Raw genomic sequence first — 24,999 nt, 5'->3', positions numbered from 1 at the left:
GGGTGTCAGAAAGAGAATATGATATTTATGACATATGAAAAGTTAAACTTGCACCTTTAACACTGTAAAATTTATATTGATGATGATAAAAATCATTCCCTCCTTTGCTATAATAGAGTCCTTGGACCTTAATACAAAGTGTCTTTCTGTTCCACTAATATTCTCACTAGTCTGCCCTGAACACCAAATCTACACATCTCTCAGAAGCAGTTGCAACAAGTCAAATGCAAGTCATCTAATCTCCTTAAACCTATGTGCTATTTCTCCATTCCTCCTTATAAGAATTCTTTTAATTTAGTATGTTCATAGTATTCATATGCCTTCTAAGTTTCTCTGAGTCATTATCTCCCCTGTGTGGCTAGCACAGGCTTTTCCCATGAGAATTTTCTTGTGTTTTATAAATAAAGTTTGGATGTTATTGGAACAGTGTCCCAGAACTTGGACAGTGCAGGCCTGGCCAATCAGGCCTGGGGGAAGGCTTCTGACTGACCAATCTGGGTGACTTTTGAAAACTCTATATATATGATGAAATCAAAACAATAAAGGTCATTCCTTCTTGCCACTGAAAACTGGTGCCTTCATTACTCTGCTAGCTGCTCAACAGCGACACCCCTGAAATAGTCAGTTGATTCTTTATAAGACTGTGTTTCTTTCTTCTTCAGTGTATGATCTTACATTTGCCCATGCTGAAATTGTAAGTCTGGAAAGCTTATTTCTTGTATTGATTTACAGTAAGTAGACATGTATTGTAAGTGACACCCAGTATCAGGCATTTCTCTTACATTTTAAAGGCTTTTAAATAGTTTTTCTACTCTTAAATGCAAAAGAAAGCAAAGACAAATATTAAAATGACAAAGGCCTAATGGCATAACATTAAAGTAACTGCATCTTCAATAAATTGGACTAGGAGCCAGGAAGGTGGCTGGCTTTAATGCAGGCTAATTCTTTGAGAAGAAAGTGTCTGACTTGAGTCCTCTAAATGTAAGTGATACGGCAATATTAAACAAGAGATAACAACCTCCCAAATGCCTTTTAGAAGCAGAGAACACCCTGGAGATATTTCATAGGATTTGCTTATTTTAAATCATTGTCGACCAGCTGTCCTCTCAGCTTAAACCAATCCGAATATATGTCTAATAGTTCATAATGAGGTATTAGCGGGTATTTACTTTCCAGGACTCTCCTAATCTCATGTCACACCAATTTGTAACATAAGAGAGAGTCTTCAAGAATGAAATGCATGATCACAGACCACTTCGTTTTCACCAATTAGCAACCAACACCAGAATTAGACCTTAACATGACTTGTGTCTAATATTAGCCTGTCCTGGCATTATTTTGCTTGAGCTTCTGCAGTGGCAAGAAATCTGCTGAACTTGTTCCTAAGTTTTGCTTAAGGCATGTCATGCTCTTAGAAAGGATGTGGTATAAACATGTCTTCCCTGCTACTGCCTGCATTACCTTGCACCTTGCCTGTCATCTGCTCCAGCAAAGCCCTTCCCATGGCATTTATGCAGCACAAAACTGGATTCATGCAGATGCTTTGTACCTGGGGTCATTCTGTGACCACTTGCCCGTGCAGCTGCATAATTGGGTGTCTTCTCCATGAGGCATTTATCTCATGTTGAACATGGATTTCTTTCATTGGTAAAGTAAATAAACCTAGATATTTTCCCCGACTCACCAACAGCACTGACAGGGTTTATTTTTATTAGGGGGATTAGCAAATCTTTTAAACAGCTATAGGACGTATGAGATAATTTTAGTTAAGAATCTTTGATTGCCCTGTTTGACATTAGGTTCTTCTGCAGCACCAAAATCCAAATCACACTCAGCCCTGAAGTAACATCACCCCATCTGACACAATAGCCTCTAAAGTTTGTTCATTTCTGTATTACACTGAGATCAAAGCTGAGAGAGATTCACAGCAGGGCTTCAAACAAGCTTAAAATTTGCTGAGAATACCCTAGCATGCTGTCCATAAATGGAGGAAATTTCTTCTTTCACCTGCACATTATTTTCAATTTCCTTAATTCAAAAGTAGCCCCCTATATACTTCATAATGCTAAGAGTTTAAAGAAATGCCTAAGTGAGTTGGGACGCTGGATCATATTGGCTTTCAGTGGATTCAAAACCTAAAATGCCTCTGAATGCCTTCAACTGCTTTTGTACTGGGGGAGCAAGGCCCTGGTATCACTGCTGCCCTTTGTTGCATATATGGGTGCAAAATGTGCTGCAGTTCCAGGACCTTCATTGCCAGAAATGTTTGAATAATGCAGTCATCACCACATTATCTGAAGGTCTTGTAACATAGTATCCCCTTAACATAGTATTCCTGGCTATTGTACTGCAAAGATGGTGAAAGGACGGAGGTTTAACTGGTGTAACAAGAGTGCCCTGCCTGCATTAGATCCACAGAGGGACAGAGAAAAAGGACAGATAAACCTGACTTCAAATATGAGCTGCACCAATTTCCCTACTTTTCTACAGCCAAACACTAAGCCTTTAGTGACTGGCTGTAGTTATTAGACGCTCAGCAGTTCCTGACATAGATTATGAGGAATCCACACATGACAGAACCTCGTGGTCAGACTTTTCTACCACATCAGCCTGGTGACCATCCTGTGGTGCCCCATTCTTCACCACTCCCCCCTCTTTTTTCTTCTTTTTCCTGAAGAAGTGATTCTTTTTTTCTTTCAAGTACAGAATGAAGGCTGAACGAGGCTGGCAGCCTCATTCTCTGAGTGTCTGAGGGTATGCGAAGCAGGGTTATAATAGGGGGAAGGAAAGGTAGCCAAAAGCAGGTTGTGTGTCCTGTATTTGAAGGCTGAAGGTTAGAGCAGTCTCACTAAATGGCCTTTGGAAGCAAGGATTACTCATTACACAGGGATATCTTGCCACAGCATTTTCATCTTTCAAGCAGGGCTTGTACAGAGACTGCAAATGCACCTACTTACACTGTTCAAGTGGTGTAAAGAGTTTAGTATAAAGGAGAATGAATCCCTGGGTGTTCAGAATCTCCAGAGATACCATTTGTCACAGGGGTACACAATCTGTTAAAATAATTTAGCTGCTGACAGCACAAAAGAGACTCCAAGCTGGTCTCTTGTGCAGCAACATAAAATGCTAACCAGTGTATGGTCAGTGTATTTCACACTCTGATCTCTGTTTCAGCCATAGCAAAGCATTTATGTAGATCAAGATGACTTGTACTAGCTTTTGATGTTAGCATAACTCCTGCATAAGGGTCCACAATCAAACACAGAGCATAAGATGCTGTGGAAAACATTTTGAGCTGTGGCTTGTCACCCCACAAAGGAGTCAATAATGTAACATTTTCTACTGTTGATTTACCCTGATCCCAAATCATCACTAACACAGACAAGTGGGATCTCACCATCATAAAACATGATGTGATGACTGGCAACCCATCCACTTATGACTGAATGTGAACATTTTAGCAGACCTGGTTTTACATTTGAAGCATGGTGAAAAGTGTTAAAGAATGTATTTTTCTTAAGAAATTCTTATGTGCTTCCTTCCCCTTAAGCATGGGTCATTATATTTGGTACTTGTCTTGGTTTAATACATTGAGAAATCCTGGCAGAACAGAGCTGTCCCATCAGTGTAGGCATGACTGCTTAAATTATGGAGGATCCTGGTGGCTGCCTCCCAAAGGCCAGGCTGCAGCACAGTTTGGAAGAAAGTGCAAGGCAGAAGTGTCCATGAGGAGTCCAGCTACCAGTAGTGGCACTGAATCATTTTCAGGAGTTTTATATCACAAAGTCCGTGAGGCTGGTTGTATACACCAAGCCCCAATGAGCACAGACAGCACAAGCTCTCCCAGGCTCTGTGCACACATCTGCACCAGAATAATAAACAGGGGCTCCAGGGCTACTGCAAACAAAATCTGTATGGGCAGATAACTTTGTCTTGTCAGTACTGGGAGAGGAGACACTGCCAGTTCATTAGGTTAGTGGTAAAATAATTTAGAATTTAATATCATAGAATCATAGAAAGGTTTGTGTTGGAAGAGATCATCCACTTCCAAGCCCGTCACGAAGTCAGGGACCATGCCACTAGTCCAGGCTGCTCAAAGCCCCATCCAACCTGGCATGCTTAAATTAAAATCCCATCAGAAATATTCCTTGCCCTACACCCAAAGAATGTGCCATAATACAAGACCCTGAAAGAAATGCAAATAATGGTCAAAAACTAATTAAAATATTAGAAAAGTATTAATAATTATTTATATTTTATATGGCTGAGCTAGGTAGAAAATTGTTGCGGTTTTGTTCCTAAATCACATAAATTCTCTTTCCTTTAGTTCCTGAGTTTTGTTGCAAGAGCTCAATTGCTAGATTCACTGTTCTGGAATCCATCCAAGCCATAGGTCAGGAAAACCTGTCACTTTGGCATGTCTCACAGAGACAAGCTGCTTTCTGAAAAGCACTCAAGACAAGATGACCACCTATGTCTTTAAAAAATTTCAAAGAACAACTAGAGGGAAGACATTCTCTCTCTTGCAGAAAAAAAAAAAAAAAGAAAAAAAAAGAAAAAAAAAAGAAGAAAAGAAAGAAAAAACAAAAAAAAAACGAAAAAAAACCCCAAAAAACCCAGGTTTTAGCTCTTTTCCTTTTTTTTCATTCTTAGTCCCCAACTGATAACAGTTGTGGAGCCAAGATGCTGTTACGATCCAGCAAGAGCAAATACCAAGTTCGGACAGCATCCATATGTATCATTGTGGGTAAAGGGATCTGCAATTGGCCAACACCAAGTCGAGCTTGAAAATCTTCATGGGAAAACTGCAGTAGGGTTATGATCCTGGGTTTTCACTCTGTAGTCTTTCAAGTTGGGTGCCCTCTTCTCGTTTTGCCCGCGTGTTCCTGTAACAGCAAGACAGGCGGCCGGGGGTGTCCCCGAGGCGGCTCAGGCGAGGAGCGGTGCGGCAAACGGAGATAGCCCCTCTCCCTGCTCCTCTCCCTGCCCCTCCACATCCCGCCGTGCGCCCGGCCGGCACCCCGCGCCCCCTCCCCGGCGGCGGGAGCGCCCTCCCCCGGCGGTGCGAGGCGTCTCCGGGGCGGCCCTCGGGGGCGGACCGTGGCTGCCCCCCGCCTCCGGCCCCCCGCCGGGCGCCGGCTTTAAATGCGGGGCGGCGCGGCGGCACCGGTGCTGCTGCCACCCTCGGCACCGCGCTCGGAGCACGCAGGCAGCCGCCATGGTTGAGGCTTTCTGCGCCACCTGGAAGTTGGTGGATAGCCACAACTTCGACGAGTACATGAAGGCACTGGGTAGGTAACGGCCGGGCGGAGACACCGTTAGGAAACCTTGGAATTTTGCACCATCTTTAAAAGAAAACGAGAAAAAAGAAATAATTGAAAAGGCTGCCCCCCCTCCATTGCCAGAGGTGTAGGCGAGGCATGGGCAGCAGTGGGAAGGGGGTGGTGGAGGGGGCTGTGCTTCTATCCATAGAGGTAATTCGATGTGGGTCATTTCACCTGGGGGGCCGGGTTTTTGTTTGGGAGAGGCTCCGGGAAATGTTCCTGGGCTAAGGGGAGCGTGTGAAAGACGAGCACGTGCTGCCTGCGGATAAGTTAGAAACAAGCAACCAAAAAAGAAGTCATTATGCTAGAGTGATAAGGAATTGAAACTGGGCAGCAGAGGCGATCGCGCCCGTGCGTGTGACCGCGGACCGAGTGCGGGTGCTGCCGTGCTCGGCGGCGGGGGAGGGCTCGGAGCTACAGCTGGGAGTGCTGTACCGATGGATCCTCTCAGTACAAGGGCACAAGAGAAGCGGAAAGCAGCCTTTCACAGGGATAGCTTACAGCTGTGGAGCGAGGTTAAAGATCTCTGTACCTCGATATATGGGGGGGGGGGGAAGTAAAAATTCCGAAGTTTGATGGATTTCTCTTTTGCCTTGAATGGTCTAGGAGTGGGGTTTGCAACACGGCAGGTGGGGAATGTGACTAAGCCTACTGTGATTATCAGCAGCGAGGGAGACAAAGTAGTGATCAGGACTCAAAGCACTTTCAAAAACACAGAAATCAGCTTTAAACTTGGAGAGGAATTTGATGAAACTACCCCCGATGATAGAAACTGCAAAGTAAGTGAGCTCTGGGACTTCAGTTGCCTCTCTTTTTCCTTCTCATCCCATCCCCCCAGGCCCTGCCTTTGGTAGGGTCAAGGGAAAACAATGTAACTTGTGCTGCTACTAGTTAGAGCATTGCAGAGGACAGGAAAAAAAGGCAAGCTTTCGTCTTGCTTGCCCTGCCCTCTTACACCATGCCTTTTCTGAATGCATCACGTTGCCAGCTCCCTGTCTGCACGCCAGTGTTAATTGATGGTGTTAGTTGCCCGCTTGTCTCATAAGCCAAATATCATTTAGCATAACTTTTCCCAGTCAAAATAGTCAGATTCTTTTTTTCTTGCACCTTTGGGGGTTCAACATCAAATATTATTCCAAAGCACATTTGAAGTGGGTTCTTGTGAGACTGGAACTCAAAGGAAACAACTTTTTCATCCTTTGACACAACTAAGAATTGTGTGGATTTCATGCTTAAAATGAGGATGATTCATAGCCTTGGCTTTAAAATGGCTGGGACTACTTTATCATTCTAGGTCCACATCCATCTGTTGAAGAGAATTCAATAGAACAGTGCATGCTGAACGTGTGAGCAGAATCCCAAGTACCCCAAATAAAGGCATGTCTTTGTGTTTCTTGCTATCTCACAGTCAGTTGTGACCCTGGATGGAAACAAGCTAGTGCACGTACAGAAATGGGATGGCAAAGAGACAAACTTTGTGAGAGAAATAAAGGATGGCAAAATGGTAATGGTAAGTATAAAGCACACTGAGCATTCGCATGTACCACAAACACTCCTCACTTACCCTTATCTCAGACTTTGTGAACAGTATGACTTAGACACAAGCCCTTGAACTAATTAGTGGGAAAAGCTAGCAGAGATTTTTCAAATATTTATTTCGTTTTGGTTTGTGTCCTGTTTTACTGACAATTAAAAAATTGCTAGTGGTTTTAGGCAGGCCAGCTTCTGGATTTCCACAGTGTGTATGTGCTCTTTCTAGACTTCTGTGTAAATACCCAAGAAAAAAAGTAATTGTAAGCTTGTAATGCTACAAAGTTCTTTATTATATAGGAAGTTATCTGTTCCCAGTGGCAATTCAGATTTCTTTAAAAACTTGTTTCATGAATGCACACATAAATAGTATTTAATTACATAAAACAAGTAGTTTCCTGTGAAAATAAAACTACAATATTGCAGGAGGTAATAGAATTTTCATATTTAATAATGGGTTTAGTCCTCCTATCTTTTTAAAATCTATGATAAACAGCAATTATGTGGAGAAGAGCCTGGGTTTAAATTCACCTACGTTTCCTGACTTTTTAGAAACAAGAATATGGGATGAATAAATGTTATAACTTACTATAGCTAATGTCAAGGGTACCACTTCTCATATGCACAGAGATGTATCTTTCAAAAATAAATTGTCTTTTGCTATACTAATCTCTCAGATTTGGTTGTTGGAGAAGACCGGTTATTTTTTTTTCCTAGATACTTAAGACAGTATCTGTGTGGATGAAGACTCGCAAATAATACAAACTTAAAACATGGTGAAACACAATGTGGCAAGTGTTTCAAGAGAAAACACATGTTTTGCTAGTTGAAACAGCTACACACAAATCACACAAATACAGAAAATCTTGTCCTTTGGAATTTAAATACAGTGAGGTGCCCTGTTCTGCTTCAGGAAATACCTCCAGAATGCACACTGTAGTTGGTGTTCTGCACAACTGCAACGACTAGAGCATTTGATAGTTCTAGCTACACAAGGTACAAGAAAGTATTTTTTTAAGACAAGGTTTTCCTAGAGTATATACCTATGCATAATAGTATAGAGGCCTTGGAATTTTAGATTGCACATCTTAGTGTGATAAGCTTTGGGAAAATAAGTGTTAAGTCTGTATTAAAAGAATACTGTGTTATAAAATTAAATAGTAAATCAATGTAAAAATGTAACAGCTACCTTGTAAATGTGCATTATGTGTTTCTTGGGTGTGAAAGCAGCTAGAAGAAAGTATCATTTCTTGTGGGAATCATAACTAAGGCTTGGCTTCTTGTTAATTTAAAATGTCAATAATCTAGATCTATTTGTTTTTCTATAAATTACTTAATGTAAACCAACCTTGATCTAGCATGGACTTCATAATATGTTAAACCATTACAGAAAATGGTCCAGCCTCTAACATCTGTCTTTTCCTTGGACTTGCAGACTCTCACCTTTGGTGATGTGGTTGCTGTTCGTCACTATGAGAAAGCGTAGAGTTTACCTGACCTCTGTCCAGATGTTACTTCTGCTGGATGGATGAATGTCCATAATTAATCGTAGCTAAAATGCACATTCCTGGCATGAAAGGTTAATAAAGATTTGGGGGGGTGGGGTGGGGTGTTTTTTATAAAAAAATTATGCCATCAAATTGGCATGCTTGTGCTGTATAGTGAAACAGGCTAAACTTGGCATTAAATTTCTGAAACACTTGCCTCTCATTTTTTTTACAGTAAATGGAACATATTTGAATTGTTTTGGAATGCAGATCAAACAAATTAAAACCTTTTTTAAACCTGTGCTCCTTTTGCATTTAATCAGCTAATATTCCAGTCCCAGAGGGAGGTGTTCAAAGTTCCTTTTTCTGAGTTAAAGGGCAGAAAAGCACGTGGTACACAATGATGCAGCAGTCTTTCTATGTGGTGTAGAGTACTTGGGGAAATGAAAAATTGACTTTGGTGGCTTTTTGCTGGAGAAATTTAAACTCCCTGTATTTATGTAGACAGAGAAGTGATCTGTTCAAGCGTGTTTCAGCTCTTCTTTTCACTGGGAACTTGTTAGTGCAGGTAAAGGTCAATAGATTGACAGATGATGTTCCAGGGATCATGGAGTTTTGGTTTAAATAGTTTAGAGAGTTTTTAATTTGCTTTGATAGATTTGGGGAATTTTTTGCTAATATGCAAATATTGAAGTCTTTCACAGCGTGGAAGTAAAGGGTCAACATGGTAACCCCTTTTCATCAGCCTCCACAGGAACGGGAGGAAAGTAGTACAACATGCACTTACTCCACTTCCCCTCCCTGAGCTGTTGGTTCATAGCTAATATGTACAAGAAATAACAATTTGCACTGTGAGCAATTTAAAATTAAATGCTGCTTAAAAGAGATAAGTTAAAACATTATGCCTGAACAGTATTTCCCTAAAAGACCAGAGCAGGGGGAACTGCCTTGTGCTTAGGAAAATTGGAGGAGAGTGTTTGGATAGTCCATGTTTTTTACACACTGACTAATAGAACCATATGGAGGTGTAGCTACCTTGCCTTGTAAGCAAAGGCAGAGTTAAGTTGTGGGTTTAACTGGTCACAGCTCTGGGAGTGGTGTGTGTGGTGGCAGTGGGGGCTGCAGGCAGGGCATCCTGCCCAACTTCCCAGGCCTCATCCTTCAGTTCTGCTGTGTGGTATGGGAAGAAGCTTCTTGCTTTCCTGGATAGATAGGATAACATGGGTAACTCATCTGACAAAAGTTTGCACATAACTGGCACCTAACCTGTAAAAATATAAAATTCAATGTTGTTAGCTTTATTTTTTCATAAAAACCTGTCTGAAAGGAATATTCAAGTCTGTTTTCTCTTATGGGGATCACTATGCATCTAGAAGACAGAGCCTTTGTAATCAACTATTATACATATGTTTTATTTAGTGGGTATTAATAGTTTTTAAAATATAGGAGCCATTTTTTTTTCATCAGAGAAAAGCAGAACTTGTTCCAGTGGTTTGGGGAGCTCCACTCTCTATGCTTTGGGCTGTCTCACTGGTATGGTGCAAGTTATGTTAAACAGCGTCTTCTGCACTTCAGTTTTATTTATTTTCCTCAGCTTCAGCACCTAACACAGCCTTCATCTGCCTCCCCTCTGCTGCTGCCTGCTTGTTTGTGGGTGCATTTGCCTCATGACCATCCTTCCCAGCCCCCTTTTCTCAGAAACTTGGGAGTAGCTACTTTTCCTTCTTTACTGGAGTAAGCAGACTTTCTTTCCCAATACTGACATTCATCTTCACAACAAATGATTTGTGGGGTCATGAATTAAAAAAGCTAGTTTTTTTTCTTAAATTTGAGAAAAGGAATGCAGAGGCAAATTGTTAAGATATGGCTTACAAATAAACCTTGAATGGTATTTTGCTTTACATTCACTTTTAAACAAAGGATCCATGACATTAATATTGTGATCTAAAACTGATACCAAGTACTCTTTCTCTGTACGAAACTACTCCGACTTCAGCAATAGACAGCAGCTCCAAAAGCCTTGCCAATGGAAACTTGTGTTTACAGTACACCTTATCACTCCCCCTAAGCTCTACTAAAGGTGTACTTGATGGTATATTTCATCAAGCTGGTTTGGGGGTTTTTTTGTTGGTTTTTTTTTAAAGCATGATAAGTAACCGGCTTCCATTTTTACATGTATGCCACGAGAATCCTTCCTTCCAAGAGATGCTTGAGACCGGTGTGCAGTGTCGAGCACAGCCTTCCTTCAGGCTGCCTCACCTCAGCCGGTGCCCGACTTCAGCCCTGCCCGCGGCCAGGCTGGGCTGCTTAGCGCTGACCCGGGGGTGGCACCTCCTGAAGGTCAGCCCGGGCACGGCCGGCTGAGGGGACAGCCCGAGCACCGTCCGACACCGGGGCCGCGGCCTGGGCCGGCTTCTGCCCCCGAGCGGGGCGGGCGGGGCGCGCTGGTTTCCGGGAGCCCCGCGGAGGGCCGTGGCTTGCACAAGCCGTGCGGGCTCGCCGCTTTCCCGGACGCCGGGCGCTCACACCAACAGAGCCGTCGGCGGGCCGGGCGCTCCCGCACGGCCGACATGGAGCTGCGGGTGACGCTCGGGCTGGCGCTGCTCTGCTCCGCGCTGGAGGCGGCGCCGGCCGGCCCGCAGCGGCCCCGCTCCGCCGTGGGTGAGTCGGCGGGGTTCGGCGGCTGAGGGGCCCGGCCGGGGCTGCCCGTGGGGGGCGGGGGAGGCGGGCGAGAGGCGGCCCGGCGAGGGAGGCCCGGCCGGGGGCCGCTGCCAGCCCGGCGGCGGGGCGGGGGGGCTCGGGCTGCGCGGTGCCCGCTTGAGCTGCCTTTCCCTCCCCCTGGCACTGCTGCCCGCACATAACCTGCTGCCGTAGTGTGCCCTGTCCCAACTGGCCTCGGCCGCACGTGACTGCTGGATCAGTCAATACTCTCTTTTCAGGTACGGGGGGTTACTTGGGGTTTATATTTAGTTGTCCGGGCAGGCCGGCGGGTGAGGTGAGGTGAGGTGAGGTGAGCTCTGCCCTGCCTCTGGAGCGGTGTCCTCAGGCAGGCAGTGCAAACAGCGCGTTCGGGGGCTGTGCTGGCAGCGAACACCTCTCTGCCTGCCGTGATCCCCGCTCGGGGCGTGCGGGCAGGTGAGTGCTCCCAAATGGCTTCCCACGGAATTCTCATTCCATGTTACTCTTGCCTCGGACCAAACACGCGGCAGTGTCCCGGCGTTTCTCTTGTCTCCTGTTAGTAGGCCTCACAGTTTCACAAATTTTGAAGACCACCTCTGATCTTTGATTCCTGAAATAGAGCTCCATGGGGTTCAGTCGTGTGGTGCCTGCTCAGCCACAGAGTGGGCATGAGACCTTGGCAAAAATCAATCTACATCCGTCCTTATTTCACAACCACTGCCCCAGATACATGTGTGCCTTTACCAAGTGCTTGGAAACTGACAGAAAGAAATTACTCTTATTTTACATGAAACTTGAAGACTGGCAGTCTGACACAGACTTTGTTCATCCTGTTCAGCATATTCCTATACTTCTCAGTTCCTTTTCCATGCAGTGCTATGAAACAGTGGCTGACAGCACGTCAGCCTGAAAAGTAGTGAGTCGGTATTGTTGACAGACTGCTCTATGGTGAGAAGCCCAGTCCCTTTGCGCACATGCTGGTTCTTGCCTTTCTTTCTAGACTGTGATCTTTTATAGTAGCTTCCAGCCAGGGAAGGTCTGGAAAAATAATTAAAATGCAACTCCCTCTCTTTTCAAGTAGAGTGGAGAAGTCCTTCTATTGCCTCCTCTACTTTCCAGTTTCCAGATTGCTATTAATGAAAAGGAGCTGATTTTTCAGTTCCTTCCAATCTCCATTTCATTTCTGGTAAATAGCATAAACCTGTGCCTCTGCTTCTGTTTTCAGTTTTTCTAAGCAGTCTACATGAAGGATTCATCAGGAAGAACTTGCCCATGCTTATCAGACAGGCTAATCAACGATTTGTTAAATTTATTCTCCTTTTCAAGACTGTAAACAGGAGTAGTGGTAGATGAACCGGAGTAAGCTTGGCATTACCCCTGTATATCCAGTTCAGATGCAAATAATACATTTTCTTTAATCTTTGTTTTCTGAAAACAGGGCAGTTCTGGCATGTATCTGATCTACATTTAGATCCAACTTACCACATTACCCCTGATCGCACCAAAGTTTGTTCTTCATCCAAAGGAGTCAATGCTTCCAACCCCGGCCCTTTCGGAGATTTTATGTGTGATTCTCCTTATCAACTTATTTTGTCAGCATTTGCATTCATGAAAGATTCAAAAGAGCAGGTTTCATTCATGATTTGGACAGGGTAAGTGTTGAGGTCACTCTGCAGTTAAAGCTGGATAGGCAGATAGTGTGGTAATTCACAAGTCTGTATTTGAACCAAAGATTTGAGTTCGGTATCTCACAAATGCTGGTTGTCCCTTTATGTGTCCAAATGGCTACTAAGTGGAAGACTGAGAGAGAATTTAAGGCCTCTGTAATAACTTTTGGACTGTTCATTGCGATATTTAGCATATGGCTGTATTAGTGTAAGTTAATAGAAATGGCTCAGGGAGGGTGGGAAGTGGAAAAAGCAAAAAGAAAGGTCAGGGCAATAAGTGACTCATTGTAGACCTCTGTTGAGTAAAAACATTTACCTTTCCTGTTCCAGTCTTCAGTATTAGAAAGTGGCCTTAATAAGACTCTCTCACAGAGATGCTATCTGCAAGGCTTTGTGTGCCTTAGCAGTGGGACTAGACAAAGAAGTGTAAAAGGGAGGCATATGAGCAGCTTGACAGTACTATGCTATCAAGGCATAGTACTGTGCCTTGTTACGTGCTAGGTATTCATAAAGGATAGCATTGACTTACCCATCTGCCATAGCAGAACTCTCAGTTGTACCATCTCACTCTTTTTATGGCATACATCAGTGGATCATTTATTAAAGAGATTACTATTTTTGAGTGTAAGAACTACTTCGTTTATGTTACGTCACTTAATTTTGGGGAAAGAGTGTTAAGAAATAATATATGAAGGCAAGTGATTATTCCATTTACCTTATTGTACTTAATTTTCAACAGGATGTCGTTAAAAGGGAAAAAAAGAAACTAGCAATGTTGTGCAGGTGATGAGAGATCTATAACACTAACTGCACAGTAGCTCAAAATGATGACTTTAAATTCTAAGAAATCTTCATTACGATAAATATGAATCATAGGATAGACATTGTCTAAACAAGCCTACTTGTTCGTGTTTTTTTAAACAAAAGCCCTTGCAGAGAGCCTTTTCTTCTGTGATTTTAATTAAAGTGAATAGTAGTGTTACAATCTAGAATGTAGATGTGTTTGCAGACTTTTTTGCCTTCCTTATGTTGCTAATGAACCTTTGTTAATCAAGCCTTTTCCTTTTTCAGAGATAGCCCTCCTCATGTTCCTGTAAAAGAGCTCTCCACAAAGTTGGTCATTAGCATCATTGGTAATCTGAGTTCTACAATTCGTAATTTCTTTCCAGATCTTCAGGTTTTCCCAGCCTTAGGCAATCATGACTACTGGCCACAGGTAAAACAAGTTAGAAATTTGTTCATATGTCATATTGAGTGTACTACTAATTCCTGAAAAAGCAGATCTGAAAAACAAGAGTTAATTCTGTGTAACTATTATTCTGGAAACAAAATTTCACAGTTCTTCAATTAGCATTTAATATTATAAATAGTTCCACTCTAGAACAGAAACTATATTGCTCGCTCTCTGTGCTCTTAAGGAAACATTGATGCCAGGTAGAGTCTGTACATGGCCTGAGGTCACACTAATTTACTGCTAATCATTTCTCTTGGCTTAGAACCACCATGTGTCGACATAGTTAATACACACTTGTCTTTCCTTACTGTGTATGTCATGCATATGTATAAAGTAATCTAGCAGAAATGACATCCTTAATGGACCTGTGAGTCTGTGGTAAGTTCCAAGGCCTATTGAAAGGCCTACTGGAAATCTGTCAGCTGGCATCACTGGATTTTTTTTTAAACTAAACTAATGTCATAATTTTTGCAAAAATTCCCATCGTTTTGCTACTACTATTAAAAATATGTCTATTTTTTTCCTTATTGGACATTTAGAAATACATTGATGATTCACTTATGTGCAGCTGAGAATGGTGCTCTTTCACTTTGACTGTACTGAAAATTGTTCTTGGCATACTCAAAAGTAAACAGTTGCTTCATTTGTCCTTTAAAGTGTGTTGCAGATCAATCTGGCAGCACACTGGGTCAGAAGCAAATGCTGTCATTGGATGTGAGGGGATCGGAAGGGATGTGAAGCAGGTCAGCTAAAGTATTTTCTTTGAAATTCCTCATGGAAATTCAGTAACACCCTTTCACACCCTCAAAGCTTGAATTCCAGCTTTCTGTGGTAATTATTAGGCCTGTCAGGGTATAGGTTGGTGCAGTAGGTGATCGTATGATTGCCCATGTCATTGCTGGTGTTAGTGGTTTCCAAATCAGGGCACAGCAGAGGTGCTGAGAGACAGGGCAAAGGAAATGTGAGAGACAAAGTAACAGCTAGATGTATATTGGAAGTGTGAGTGCACAAACTAAACTTTAATTTCAGTCTTTTGTGTTCTTACTGTGGTAGGACAGCTTCAGCTTTTCATGTGCTCTGACACAGGGACAGGTTGGTTCACTAGAAACCACTGGTAAAGTATTTTGATAGATAACATCTTAACTGAAGTGTCATGTGGTGTTTCCTGTTCACTTAATTTCATTTTTAAAAATGTCTTAGCAGAGAATAGTTGTTACTCAGCAATCTCCTTTGATAGAGAAAAAAACGCTACAATAATCTTGTAAACAAAGAATGCAGGGACTTTTAAACAAATATTAATTTTGTTTGTGAAATAAAATCTGAGCATAGAAAAAAAAAAAAGAGATGCTCAGGAGGGGCAGATGGGCAGTAAACAGAAGATTGAAACAAGCTGGTGATTGGAATAACTGGTGATTATTGTTACTTCTCCCTGCACAAAGCCACACAGAAGTGTTTGTGTTACTTTGAAATCGCATGCTTCACCAATGTGCAGAACCAGCATGCTTTTCAGTTACTGTTTGAAAAAGACATGGGATCAGACAGTCCCCACTATAGGGTCATTTCAACTTATTCGATTTTTTAATGTTTATTTTTCGCTCTTTATGACATTTATTTTTTCATATGGGTATGCTTGGCAAATGTCCTGCAGGCTGGAAGTGATAACGGAGCAAGCCACACACTGTAGGCTGTTCCAAAGCAAGTGTGAAAGCTGTACACTCACTATGCACCAAAGAATTTCATTGCTCTCTTGTTGTGTTCTCAGCTGTCCATCTTAACAACTGAACAGTCCAGGGTGATTTTTTGTGAAGAATATCTTAAAAATGCTACTCAGATTAATCAGGCATTGGGATACCTTTCACACCATGTATTGTGACCTTGGTCTTTCTACATAGCCTTACTTGTTTCACACCCTTGCTCCTGCTTAAAACAAATCCCCAAACTTCTTCTAGTAGTTCTGAGAACACTGTCTTGCCTGGGTCCAAAGCACCTTCAGTCCATAACATGGCCTTTTATCTGATATCAGGTTTTTCTGTGTCTGTTAGTGACTGTTGGCTCTGGCTCAAAGCTGTCCTAACAACCCATGTCTGTGCACTGCAATCAACAAACGTCTCCACAGACGTCTGATTGCTCTGCTCCTAGACAGAGACTTATTGCTTAAACCTCTAATAACGTAGGTTTAGTTTCAAAGATCTTAGGTCAAATTTTATGTTTAAGAAAACATGCACTACAGTTTTTCAACCTGTTTTTTCCTTCTAGCACTAAGACTCCAAGCAGATATTTTAGGAAAGGAAAGGACAGGCTGGTATCTTCCTGTCAGGGTTAGATCAGAGCATGTGTCTTATAAGGCTGTGGCTCGGACTGAAGAATGCTACAGTCCTAGTTAGAGCCAGTGGGAGAAAACATTGACAAAACTTTTTCTTGTACATTTTAAAATTCTTTGTTACAAGCAAAACAGGACATCATGGAAACATTTGTGGATTTCACCAGAATGTTTCTGAGGTCCATAGTGGAGTTTTGAGGAGCTGCTATGACCCCCAAGTTGTTTGATAAAGAAACTTATATTTAAGCTTTTCATCCAAAAGGCTTTGTTATTAGACTTTGACTTGTCAGTTAATATGTTTATTAATTTTGCCGATTGCATGGGTTTCCACTCAGCTGTATTCCTAAGGCTTGTCATATTTCTGGCATTAGTTTAGTAATGCATTAACAAGGCCATACAATCAATTCAGACTAAATTTAGGCATTTGTTTCTGATCAGCAATACTGGATATTCAGAAGCTTGTTTTTTTCCTTTCTTGGATTCTGCCTGTTGATGACTGGATACACTTACAAGTTATGCAAGAGGTCAGACAAGATAATTTAGTGGGTTTTTTTGTCTTTGTGTCTGAATGCTAAGACTTAGGCAAGTTCCCCTCTCTCACAGGATCAGCTTCCTGTAACTAGCAGTGAAGTTTACAATGCTGTAGCAGATTTCTGGAAACCTTGGCTAAATGATGAAGCAATCAGTACCTTCAGAAAAGGTAAAGTGTGGTAGTAATACATTGTAAAGCTCTGGCTTAGCAAACTAATGTTTCTATGGATTCGTCCTGTTTGTTTAGCTAAGTCTCGTAGGATGAATCAGAACAATGGATTATCTGTAATGCTTCTCCTGGAGGAAGTTACTTATCTTTTTGAATGGCAGTGCCTATATTCAGAATACATTTATTCCTTTCTGATGCAATATTTATCACTTCTTGTAACATGTATCGTGTTACTTACTTTTTACTAATGCATGTGAAATATCTTTCTGCCTTCGAGACCTTGCAATACTTTTTTGATGGCAGCATATGATGCACATGGAAACTTAATTTTGATGGCAAGGAACTGTTAAAATGTTGTTCCTGTTTTAATGCTGTATGTATTTCAGAGCATATTGAATGGGTGCATTTTTATTCAGGTTATGATAGCACATAGCTGTGGTGATTATACTATTAATACTTGTGTCCAATTTACTAAACTGGCAAAATGTTGATATCCTAATTAGTATTTTTCCTTTTAGCAAAGGACCGAAAAATTCAACCCAATTTCCAGTCCATTCAAACATCAGGGATTTGGAATTTAATTTGTGGTTTTGTGTGCTGAACAAGAATAAACTCTGGATAAGAGTGGAAGTAGAAACTTGAATAAGGACAATAAAACTCAAAGAGGCAGACCTTAAGTTAAATTACATTGTTATATTTCTGTTCCCATGGCTCAACTGAAGTCCATGAACTATGAAGTTATACCAATTGAAGAAACTCAGCATGCCACAGAGAATTTTGGGAGCAAGGATTGAAAAAATTGAACGTTACTTTTCATCCTATCATGAGTCTGAAGTTAAATGGCTTTCAAAGTACAAGGCTACTAAACTCAAACAGTTCTTCCTGAAGGAGCCTGCATGTTTGCTGTATTTCAAGAAGTATGGACCTTTAACAGCTACTGTATCTGTCAATGTGGAAGAAATATTACAGGGCACTTCTTGCATGTCAGCTGGATAATTGCATCTAAATACTGTCACACATAAAGATAATGCAGGCAAGAGTTTATAAATAATTCATGTCAACTTCTACTACTAACAATGCTGAAAACATTGTTAACATGTTCTGTTGTGATAAGGTGACTATGTGGCTTGAATAAGCATGATATTCTATTAGAAAAGGGTAAGGTTGGGTATTTTGTCAGTGGTGTACTTTGTATAAAGTTGTGCTTTGAAATCTTTAATTTGTCTTATCATGTGGTCTTATTTTCACAGGTGGCTTCTACACGCAGCTGTTTGAACCCAGTAATAGCTATCAACCACTCAGGATAATCAGTCTGAACACAAATTTATATTACAGCCCCAACAAGGTAACTGTGAATATCACTGACCCAGCCAACCAGTTTGCCTGGCTGGAGGGAATACTTGAAACCTCTTTACAAAAGAAGGAAAAGGTAGGGATCAGGAACAGAACCTGTCATTATTTGTGTCAACTTTGGAAAAAAAAAATTAAGAAGTAGATACAACGAAAGTATAAACATGCTTCTAGAAAAATATTAATGCTGCCAAAATCAACTACTACAAAATCAAATTTTTAAAAAATAATTCTTCCTTTAATATGCACATTATACTGCATCAATTAATAACTTGTTGAATGAAATTTCTCAAATTATACGGTAAAATTCCTTTTCTTTTCTACTGTGTAAAATACTGTAGAAGTATATTTCTGACCTTTTTACTCATAGCCTTTAATTTTAAAACATACATCTTCATGTAAGACAAAAGTTAGCATAATTAATTTGCATTGTAATGTAATTAAAGGTATCAAAAATAGACATTAGAAAGGAGTTTATCAGCCACAAAACTTAGCTAAACTGCAGTAATTGCTGTGATTTGAGTGGTATAATAAATTGTCTTATAGTACTCTGGTTTTGAAGTGATGGTTTAAATTGTTGGCTCTTGATTGACTGATTGATTGATAAGCACGGGGATTGGATCATCATCTGAACAGAGGAAGTGTTTAATTTGAAACATGCTTACATTTTGCTACAGTGTTGCAATTTTAGAAATATTAATTGTGGTCAGGAGAAAGGAGAGATTTCCCTTCCTCACCAAGCCCTGCAGCATGTTAGTTGGCATGTGCAGCTGGCACTGAGTCTCTACCTCAGACAGAGGAATTTTAACCAATTTTCCGTGTTTTTGGTGACTCTCTGACCATGCAGGCTCGGTAATACTCAAACATAAAATTTTCCTTCAATCCTCTTGCGATACCAAATTATAAGCCTTGGCCTAGTAACTTATTTATTTTATTTGAATTAATTGATAACATTTTCCTTAGGCCTGAAATCACGTGTAGATTTATTGGAACATTTTTTTCTCCCCAGTAATGTACTAAATTGATATTATGAACTTAAGCAATCTTACTGTTGTGATTTTATTTAAAAAATCATGATTTACAGCTTTTAGAATGTCTAAAATTAATTATATACAGCTTTTAGTATGCCATTTCTAAGATAGCATTGTTATGAAACTGTGGTAACCACTTCTAAGTTACAGCAGAAATTTTAAGTTTCAATTGAAGGTGCTAATTGTGCTTTCTGTATTTAATCCTTAGGTGTATATAATAGGTCATGTCCCAGTAGGATATTTGCCATATGCAAGGAATACTACAGCTATCAGGGAGTATTACAATGAGAGACTGGTAAAGATTTTTCGCAAATACAGTAGTGTTATTGCGGGCCAGTTTTTTGGACATACACATAGAGATAGTATCATGGTCCTCCTGGATGAAGAAGGTAATGATGCTTGTTGACTCCTGAACTTTTGCTTCTTGATTGAAAGCAAATTAATACTTTCTTGCATGTTCTTACTAGTCAGCTTCTGTTATAAATGATTGAAAAAGAAAAGTGGGAAATATTGCTATTTATCTGCAAGAGTTAAGTCTCTCACACTCCAATTTTATTTCTAAAGAGAACCTTGCAAGGGTGACTGTCTTTGTTTTTTGAAGTCGGAAGAGACTCCCCAAGCTTCCTGGTTTTTGGTTTTTTTTAATGAATGCTTATGCCTAGACAAGAATTTCTACTCTTTCCTCTCCGCACTCTCAGTGACATGGGCAAATTATAGTAGCCAGTTGCTATTGTGTAATGTGTCAAAGGGAATGTTCTCAGGCCAGCTAGACATGCTCTATGTTCTTGTATTTCCTGCATCATTACTGTGCCTCTCTGCTGAGTTCCCTGCTGCTTCAAAGTTAATTAAGATAAGGGTAAGCAGGAGGCAAGGGAAAGAAAGTCTCTGCCTGTTGCATCTCTTAGATCAGCTAATTTCCCTTCAAGAAAATCACCCATGTTGAAATTTTTGTTTATTGCTTTGAAATCCCTTCATTTTAAGCATGGGCATGGCCATATGGAGCACTCTAACATCTCTAACAGAGGATCTTTAACAAGTTTGGTCTGCACCATAGAACAGTCAGAGGTTCATTGCTTTGCTTTGTGTAAAATACCCAAATGTTAAGTGGCTCTTCATCTATGTTTTATATAAATTCATATGAGCAGTGCCCAAAAGGCTGCCTAGGTAATACTAAACCAAAATTTTTACCTTTTTTACATGGTGTTAATCTCCAGTAAAAAAGAATCCAGCCTAGTGAAAGAACTGCCTTTTTTTTTTTAAATGGTGCTCAGTGCAGTCTTATACCTACTTTTTTTTCCCATTTGTTCATGAAATCATCATCTCTACTGCATATTTCACTGAGGACAGACTGATCTTGGTGTTTGTCATTAAAGTTTTCATGTGCAAGTAACTACTTCCAAATTATTTTAGTAATTCTGCATCTTTTGACAAAATTTAAACAGTAATCAAATACACATTGTGTTTGTACAGTTTTAGACTGTCTTCTATTCATGACATTTTTCTCTTGACAAAATTCCAGAGAATTCAAGATAAATGCAATATTGCAGCCAATATCAGTGTACTGAAAAAAAGCTCAGTTGCATCATCCCCAGAAGAATCTGATTTCCAGACTTTCAAAACTTCTGCCTTTATGTGGAGGCTGACCTTGTGATTTCACTGCTGTGATGCTGTCAGAGATGGGAATAGTTAGGCCTCCTTCTTGTTCCATAGAGAACCTCAAAATGTACTCACCTGCATATTCTGTCTCAATAAAACCCACATAAATCCTCATGTTTCAGTTGCTGTAAAGGTCGGTGTTCACACAGTAGGTGCTGGGCTAGTCTAGATGGGTGAAGTCAGGGTCAGGTGATGAAACAGACCCTGGTGTTTCCAATAACATCATAAATACATAAAGCAACATGTAAAACACAGTATGGAAACAGCAGCCAACGGTTTTGAATGTTTCTTTAGTAGAAATATACAAAATACAGAGACTTTACATATAGGCAAGACCATTTTGCAATTTTGCACAGCTAGTTGAATTGATTGGGAAGTCTCTAGTACAGACAGGCTTAAGTGGTACACACTGGAGTGGGTACTGTGGTATTTCACACAGGTTTTGTTCTATCTGCTGGGAGTATGGCAGTTCACAGTGATATAGCTAAATCAGGTGAAAAAAAAGGTTATGTCTTTAAGCCAGTCACTTGTTTTTGCACTGTTGGTACTCTACAAAAACATTTATTTGAAAAAGAAATGACTGAAAGGAAACTGTCTCCTCAACTTTGCTTTTTCTGCAGAAAAGCCAGTCAATTCCTTGTTTGTGGCACCTGCTGTAACCCCAGTGAAGGCTGTACAGCAAATGGAGTCCAATAACCCTGGTGTCAGATTGTATCAATATGATCTTGTTGACTATAGCTTGCTGGTAAGTAAAGTTTTTAAAGCATTGATTAAGACTTTAAATATAGTGTCAATAAAATTACAGTTGGATGTCAGCCTTTGTAGTATTATGGCTACTGGTGATGGAACTTTGGTGGCTACTCTCAGTTTTTCTTCCAGGGCTATGGAAAGGAAATCTGAAAGACAACTTGGTTGGTCTTTCTACCTGCAGAACTACCCAGTATTTTCTGCTCTTTATGGCATACTCTTATGATGTAGGATCAAAGACAGTCAGAATTTTTCTGGACAAAATCCTAAAACTATTTGGAGAGAGCTCTGCAAGGGTGAAACAGGTTCACCTAAATCCTGGGCTTGTTTACATACCATGTTGTTTGCTGCTGATGTTTTGGGATGCAGCCCATTAAATGCTTCTAAAGGATGTAAAAGGACTGATGAAGAAAGCACTTTTAACCATATAATGTCTTTTGTAATCATGCACCTTCCTATATAGAGCTTTTATAGGAAATGTTAGATAAATTTAGAAGGAAAACAAAAAGTAGAATGCTTCTACTTTGTAGTTCCATACGATTTTTGCAGATAAAGTGAATCCTGTGTAATTGTTTTGGCTGTGAATGGTTTAGACTTTCTCTCTCTAATTCAGGATAAAATCTTGACCCTGCCGAGTTCAGTGACAATGCACCCTGCAGCTTGATTGGGACTGGGGTTTCTCTCTGGAGACCTATGCTAATTCAGGCTGCTCCTTTCTTGTGCAGATTTCACTCTTGCATAGACATCTCTCCTGTTTCCTTAACTTCTCCCTTGGCTGTTCTTTTTCTGTCCATTTTGCCCATCAAGTAGTGCTTGCAGAAAGGAAACTTTTGACTCTCACCCTTTTGCTTCACTGCTAAGGCAGACATGAGCATAGTGGAGTTTGGACAGGAAAGACCTCGTAACACTGCCACTGCTGCCTTTGTGGCTTCTTTTTCTTCTCTTCCCCATCCCCCCACCATTACCACTCTGCAAGTACCAGCTTTGGGTGTAAGCCCAGCTCTTGGGGTGGGACGTGACCTTCTATTCACATGTGAATAATGAGGAGTGACAGCTTCCTAATCAATATATCACTCCAGAGACTTAATGAAGCAGGGAAGAAAGCAATACAGCGGTGCCTATTTTTTCTTTTTTTCTTTCTTTCTTTTTTTTTTTAACTGTAGGATCTTTGGCAGTTTTACTTGGACCTCAGAGACGCCAACAAGAAAAATGAATCGAACTGGAAATTAGAATACATCCTGACTAAAACTTATGGCATTGAAGATTTGAAGCCAGAAAGCCTGTATGAAATGGCCAAGCAGCTGTCTGTGCCACACAGCACACTGTTTGACCAGTATTATAATAACTATATTGTGAGTTATGACAAAACTATTCTCTGTGAAGAGGGGTGCAAGACCTGCCAAATATGTGCAATCCGATATTTAGATTCCTCCTCATACACAGATTGCATCAATCAGGAGGCAACATGGAGATGAAATCTCTGTGCATTTAATGCAGACAGTGCCTTTAGCCTGTGATTTGAAGAACCTGCTTGTTCTTTCGCTCAAGCACTGACGTGCTGACAGGGAGCCCGTGGGACTTCTCTACATTTCAGGGGAGCAGTAAAATTCCTTAAATCTTTCTTCTTGCAAACATGTTTTCCTTTATCACCTAAATAAAAGTTTATTGACTACATAATAGTGGCCAGATACTTTGCTGTTGTTTCGAGTGTCCTGTACCCTCTGCAACAGGCATCCCAGTGTGTGGGAATAGAAGTTGCTCACTCAGGTCTTTGTAAATCCAAGTCTTATTTTTCAGGGTGCATAAATACAAGCAATGCCATTTCAGGCATGGGATTTTTATGGGGGCAGGTTTCAACCATCTGCTGTCAAAATTTGCAAACCGAAGTCGGCAAAACCTGCATTTGCTGAGACTTGAGTGCAGTTATGTTGTTGATGCAATGCCAATATTAGATACCTCCCTGTGCCAAGTCTTTCTTTTTAATCCTTCAAAACCACTTCTTCTTAGGGGCATTTTCTAATGATGGCATAAAAGTGACTTAATGGAACACAAACCTCAATCCTGTAAATGCTTAATCTAATTTTTCAGAATGTGTGTGTTTGCCTGGCATAAAGTGCCTTTTTCTTATGATAGAACTATATACATTGGTACAGCTATCAAGGAGTGTCCTGGTATGAGATTTTGCAGCAGACCATATATCAGGTTTACAGTGATCAACATCAGTAATTGGACATAGCATATACATTCTCTGTGTGGCACAGGTAAACATGCACTTGTCATCCTGTTTCTTAAGTTTCTGTTTTTCAGGGAGCAGTCTAGTACTTAATGTGAAAATTATTACATGTTCAAATTTAAAATTTTAGAGTTTGCTTCTTCCTCTTCTTATGGTTAAATAAGTGCACAAAATGATGCTATTAAGATGGCCCTTTATTTGATGCATGTATAACCGAGAAGGACCTTTACCCATTTTTCTGCCACATCAAAAGCTATACTTTCAGAAGCTTTGGTCAATACAATACAACACAGACCCTGCTCTATTTTATCCCTAAGTAAGTGGAGCTGTAGAAGTGGCTATGAGACAAATCCAGTTGATGGGTTTTTTATAGTGAGATTAAAGCCTTTACCGTAGCTGTTGAGGAACTTTCTGGGTTCGTTTCCACCCAAGCTTGAAACATTTAGCAGACAACTTTCAGATAAATTTTCTGAGTCTGTAGCATGCACAACTGTAGATGCAGATGCCTCAGATTTGTTATGCATCAATCATCCACAGAGGAAATGGTTGGTTTGTTAAATTTGCATTCAGCAAATCTTCCAGTGCACAGCATGCAGTCCTGTATTTTAAACTTGATGCTTGAAGAAGATATAGTGAGCATGTAAACTCTTTAGAGCTATCTGCTCTGCCTGGTCTCAAATGGATATGTAAATAATCTAAATTAACATGGGCACTGTACAGACTGTGAGTGTACAGACTGTGAAGAAGTACCATAAAGTTTCCCTTCTGAAAGTTCATGATTCCCTGTATGTTGGATGTGTTCCTTGGTTGCGTTTCTCATGGGTGTGTTTATTAAAAAAATGCCTGTTACCAGTATCTATTTTCCAACAGAAGCAAGCAGAGTTGTGGGTGGTTAGCATAAGGACAACTGGAGCTGGTAGGATAGCTGAGCTTCCTCCAATTTGCCAGATGGATTTTGTTCACTTCAGTCTTGAGCTTTCAACCATGCTGGTTTGTTTCTGTGAGTTCTGTGGCTTCTGTTCAAGCTTAATACCTACAAGA

The 24,999-nt window shown here is 40.7% G+C and overlaps 2 protein-coding genes across 2 annotated transcripts; both read left to right on the top strand.

Moving 5' to 3' along the window:
• The first annotated feature begins 5,134 nt into the window (after nucleotides 1-5,134).
• FABP7 (fatty acid binding protein 7) lies at nucleotides 5,135-8,643 on the top strand. The gene is made up of 4 exons (XM_085056067.1): nucleotides 5,135-5,291; nucleotides 5,931-6,103; nucleotides 6,733-6,834; nucleotides 8,290-8,643. The coding sequence occupies exons 1-4, from the start codon at nucleotides 5,219-5,221 to the stop codon at nucleotides 8,338-8,340; spliced, it is 399 nt and encodes a 132-aa protein (XP_084912193.1). The 5' UTR covers nucleotides 5,135-5,218; the 3' UTR covers nucleotides 8,341-8,643.
• A 2,047-nt stretch (nucleotides 8,644-10,690) lies between these two features.
• On the top strand, nucleotides 10,691-23,402 carry SMPDL3A (sphingomyelin phosphodiesterase acid like 3A). Its single transcript, XM_085056066.1, has 8 exons — nucleotides 10,691-11,002; nucleotides 12,459-12,672; nucleotides 13,759-13,903; nucleotides 16,845-16,941; nucleotides 18,192-18,370; nucleotides 19,531-19,711; nucleotides 21,599-21,723; nucleotides 22,889-23,402. The coding sequence occupies exons 1-8, from the start codon at nucleotides 10,912-10,914 to the stop codon at nucleotides 23,198-23,200; spliced, it is 1,344 nt and encodes a 447-aa protein (XP_084912192.1). The 5' UTR covers nucleotides 10,691-10,911; the 3' UTR covers nucleotides 23,201-23,402.
• Nucleotides 23,403-24,999: the final 1,597 nt, after the last annotated feature.

The sequence above is a fragment of the Lichenostomus cassidix genome, chromosome 3 (assembly GCF_008360975.1).
Source record: "Lichenostomus cassidix isolate B80296 chromosome 3, HeHo_3.0, whole genome shotgun sequence".
Taxonomy (NCBI): Eukaryota; Metazoa; Chordata; class Aves; order Passeriformes; family Meliphagidae; genus Lichenostomus; species Lichenostomus cassidix.
The sequence above is the reverse complement of the archived record's forward strand: the minus strand, read 5'-3'. Positions and strand labels throughout refer to the sequence as shown.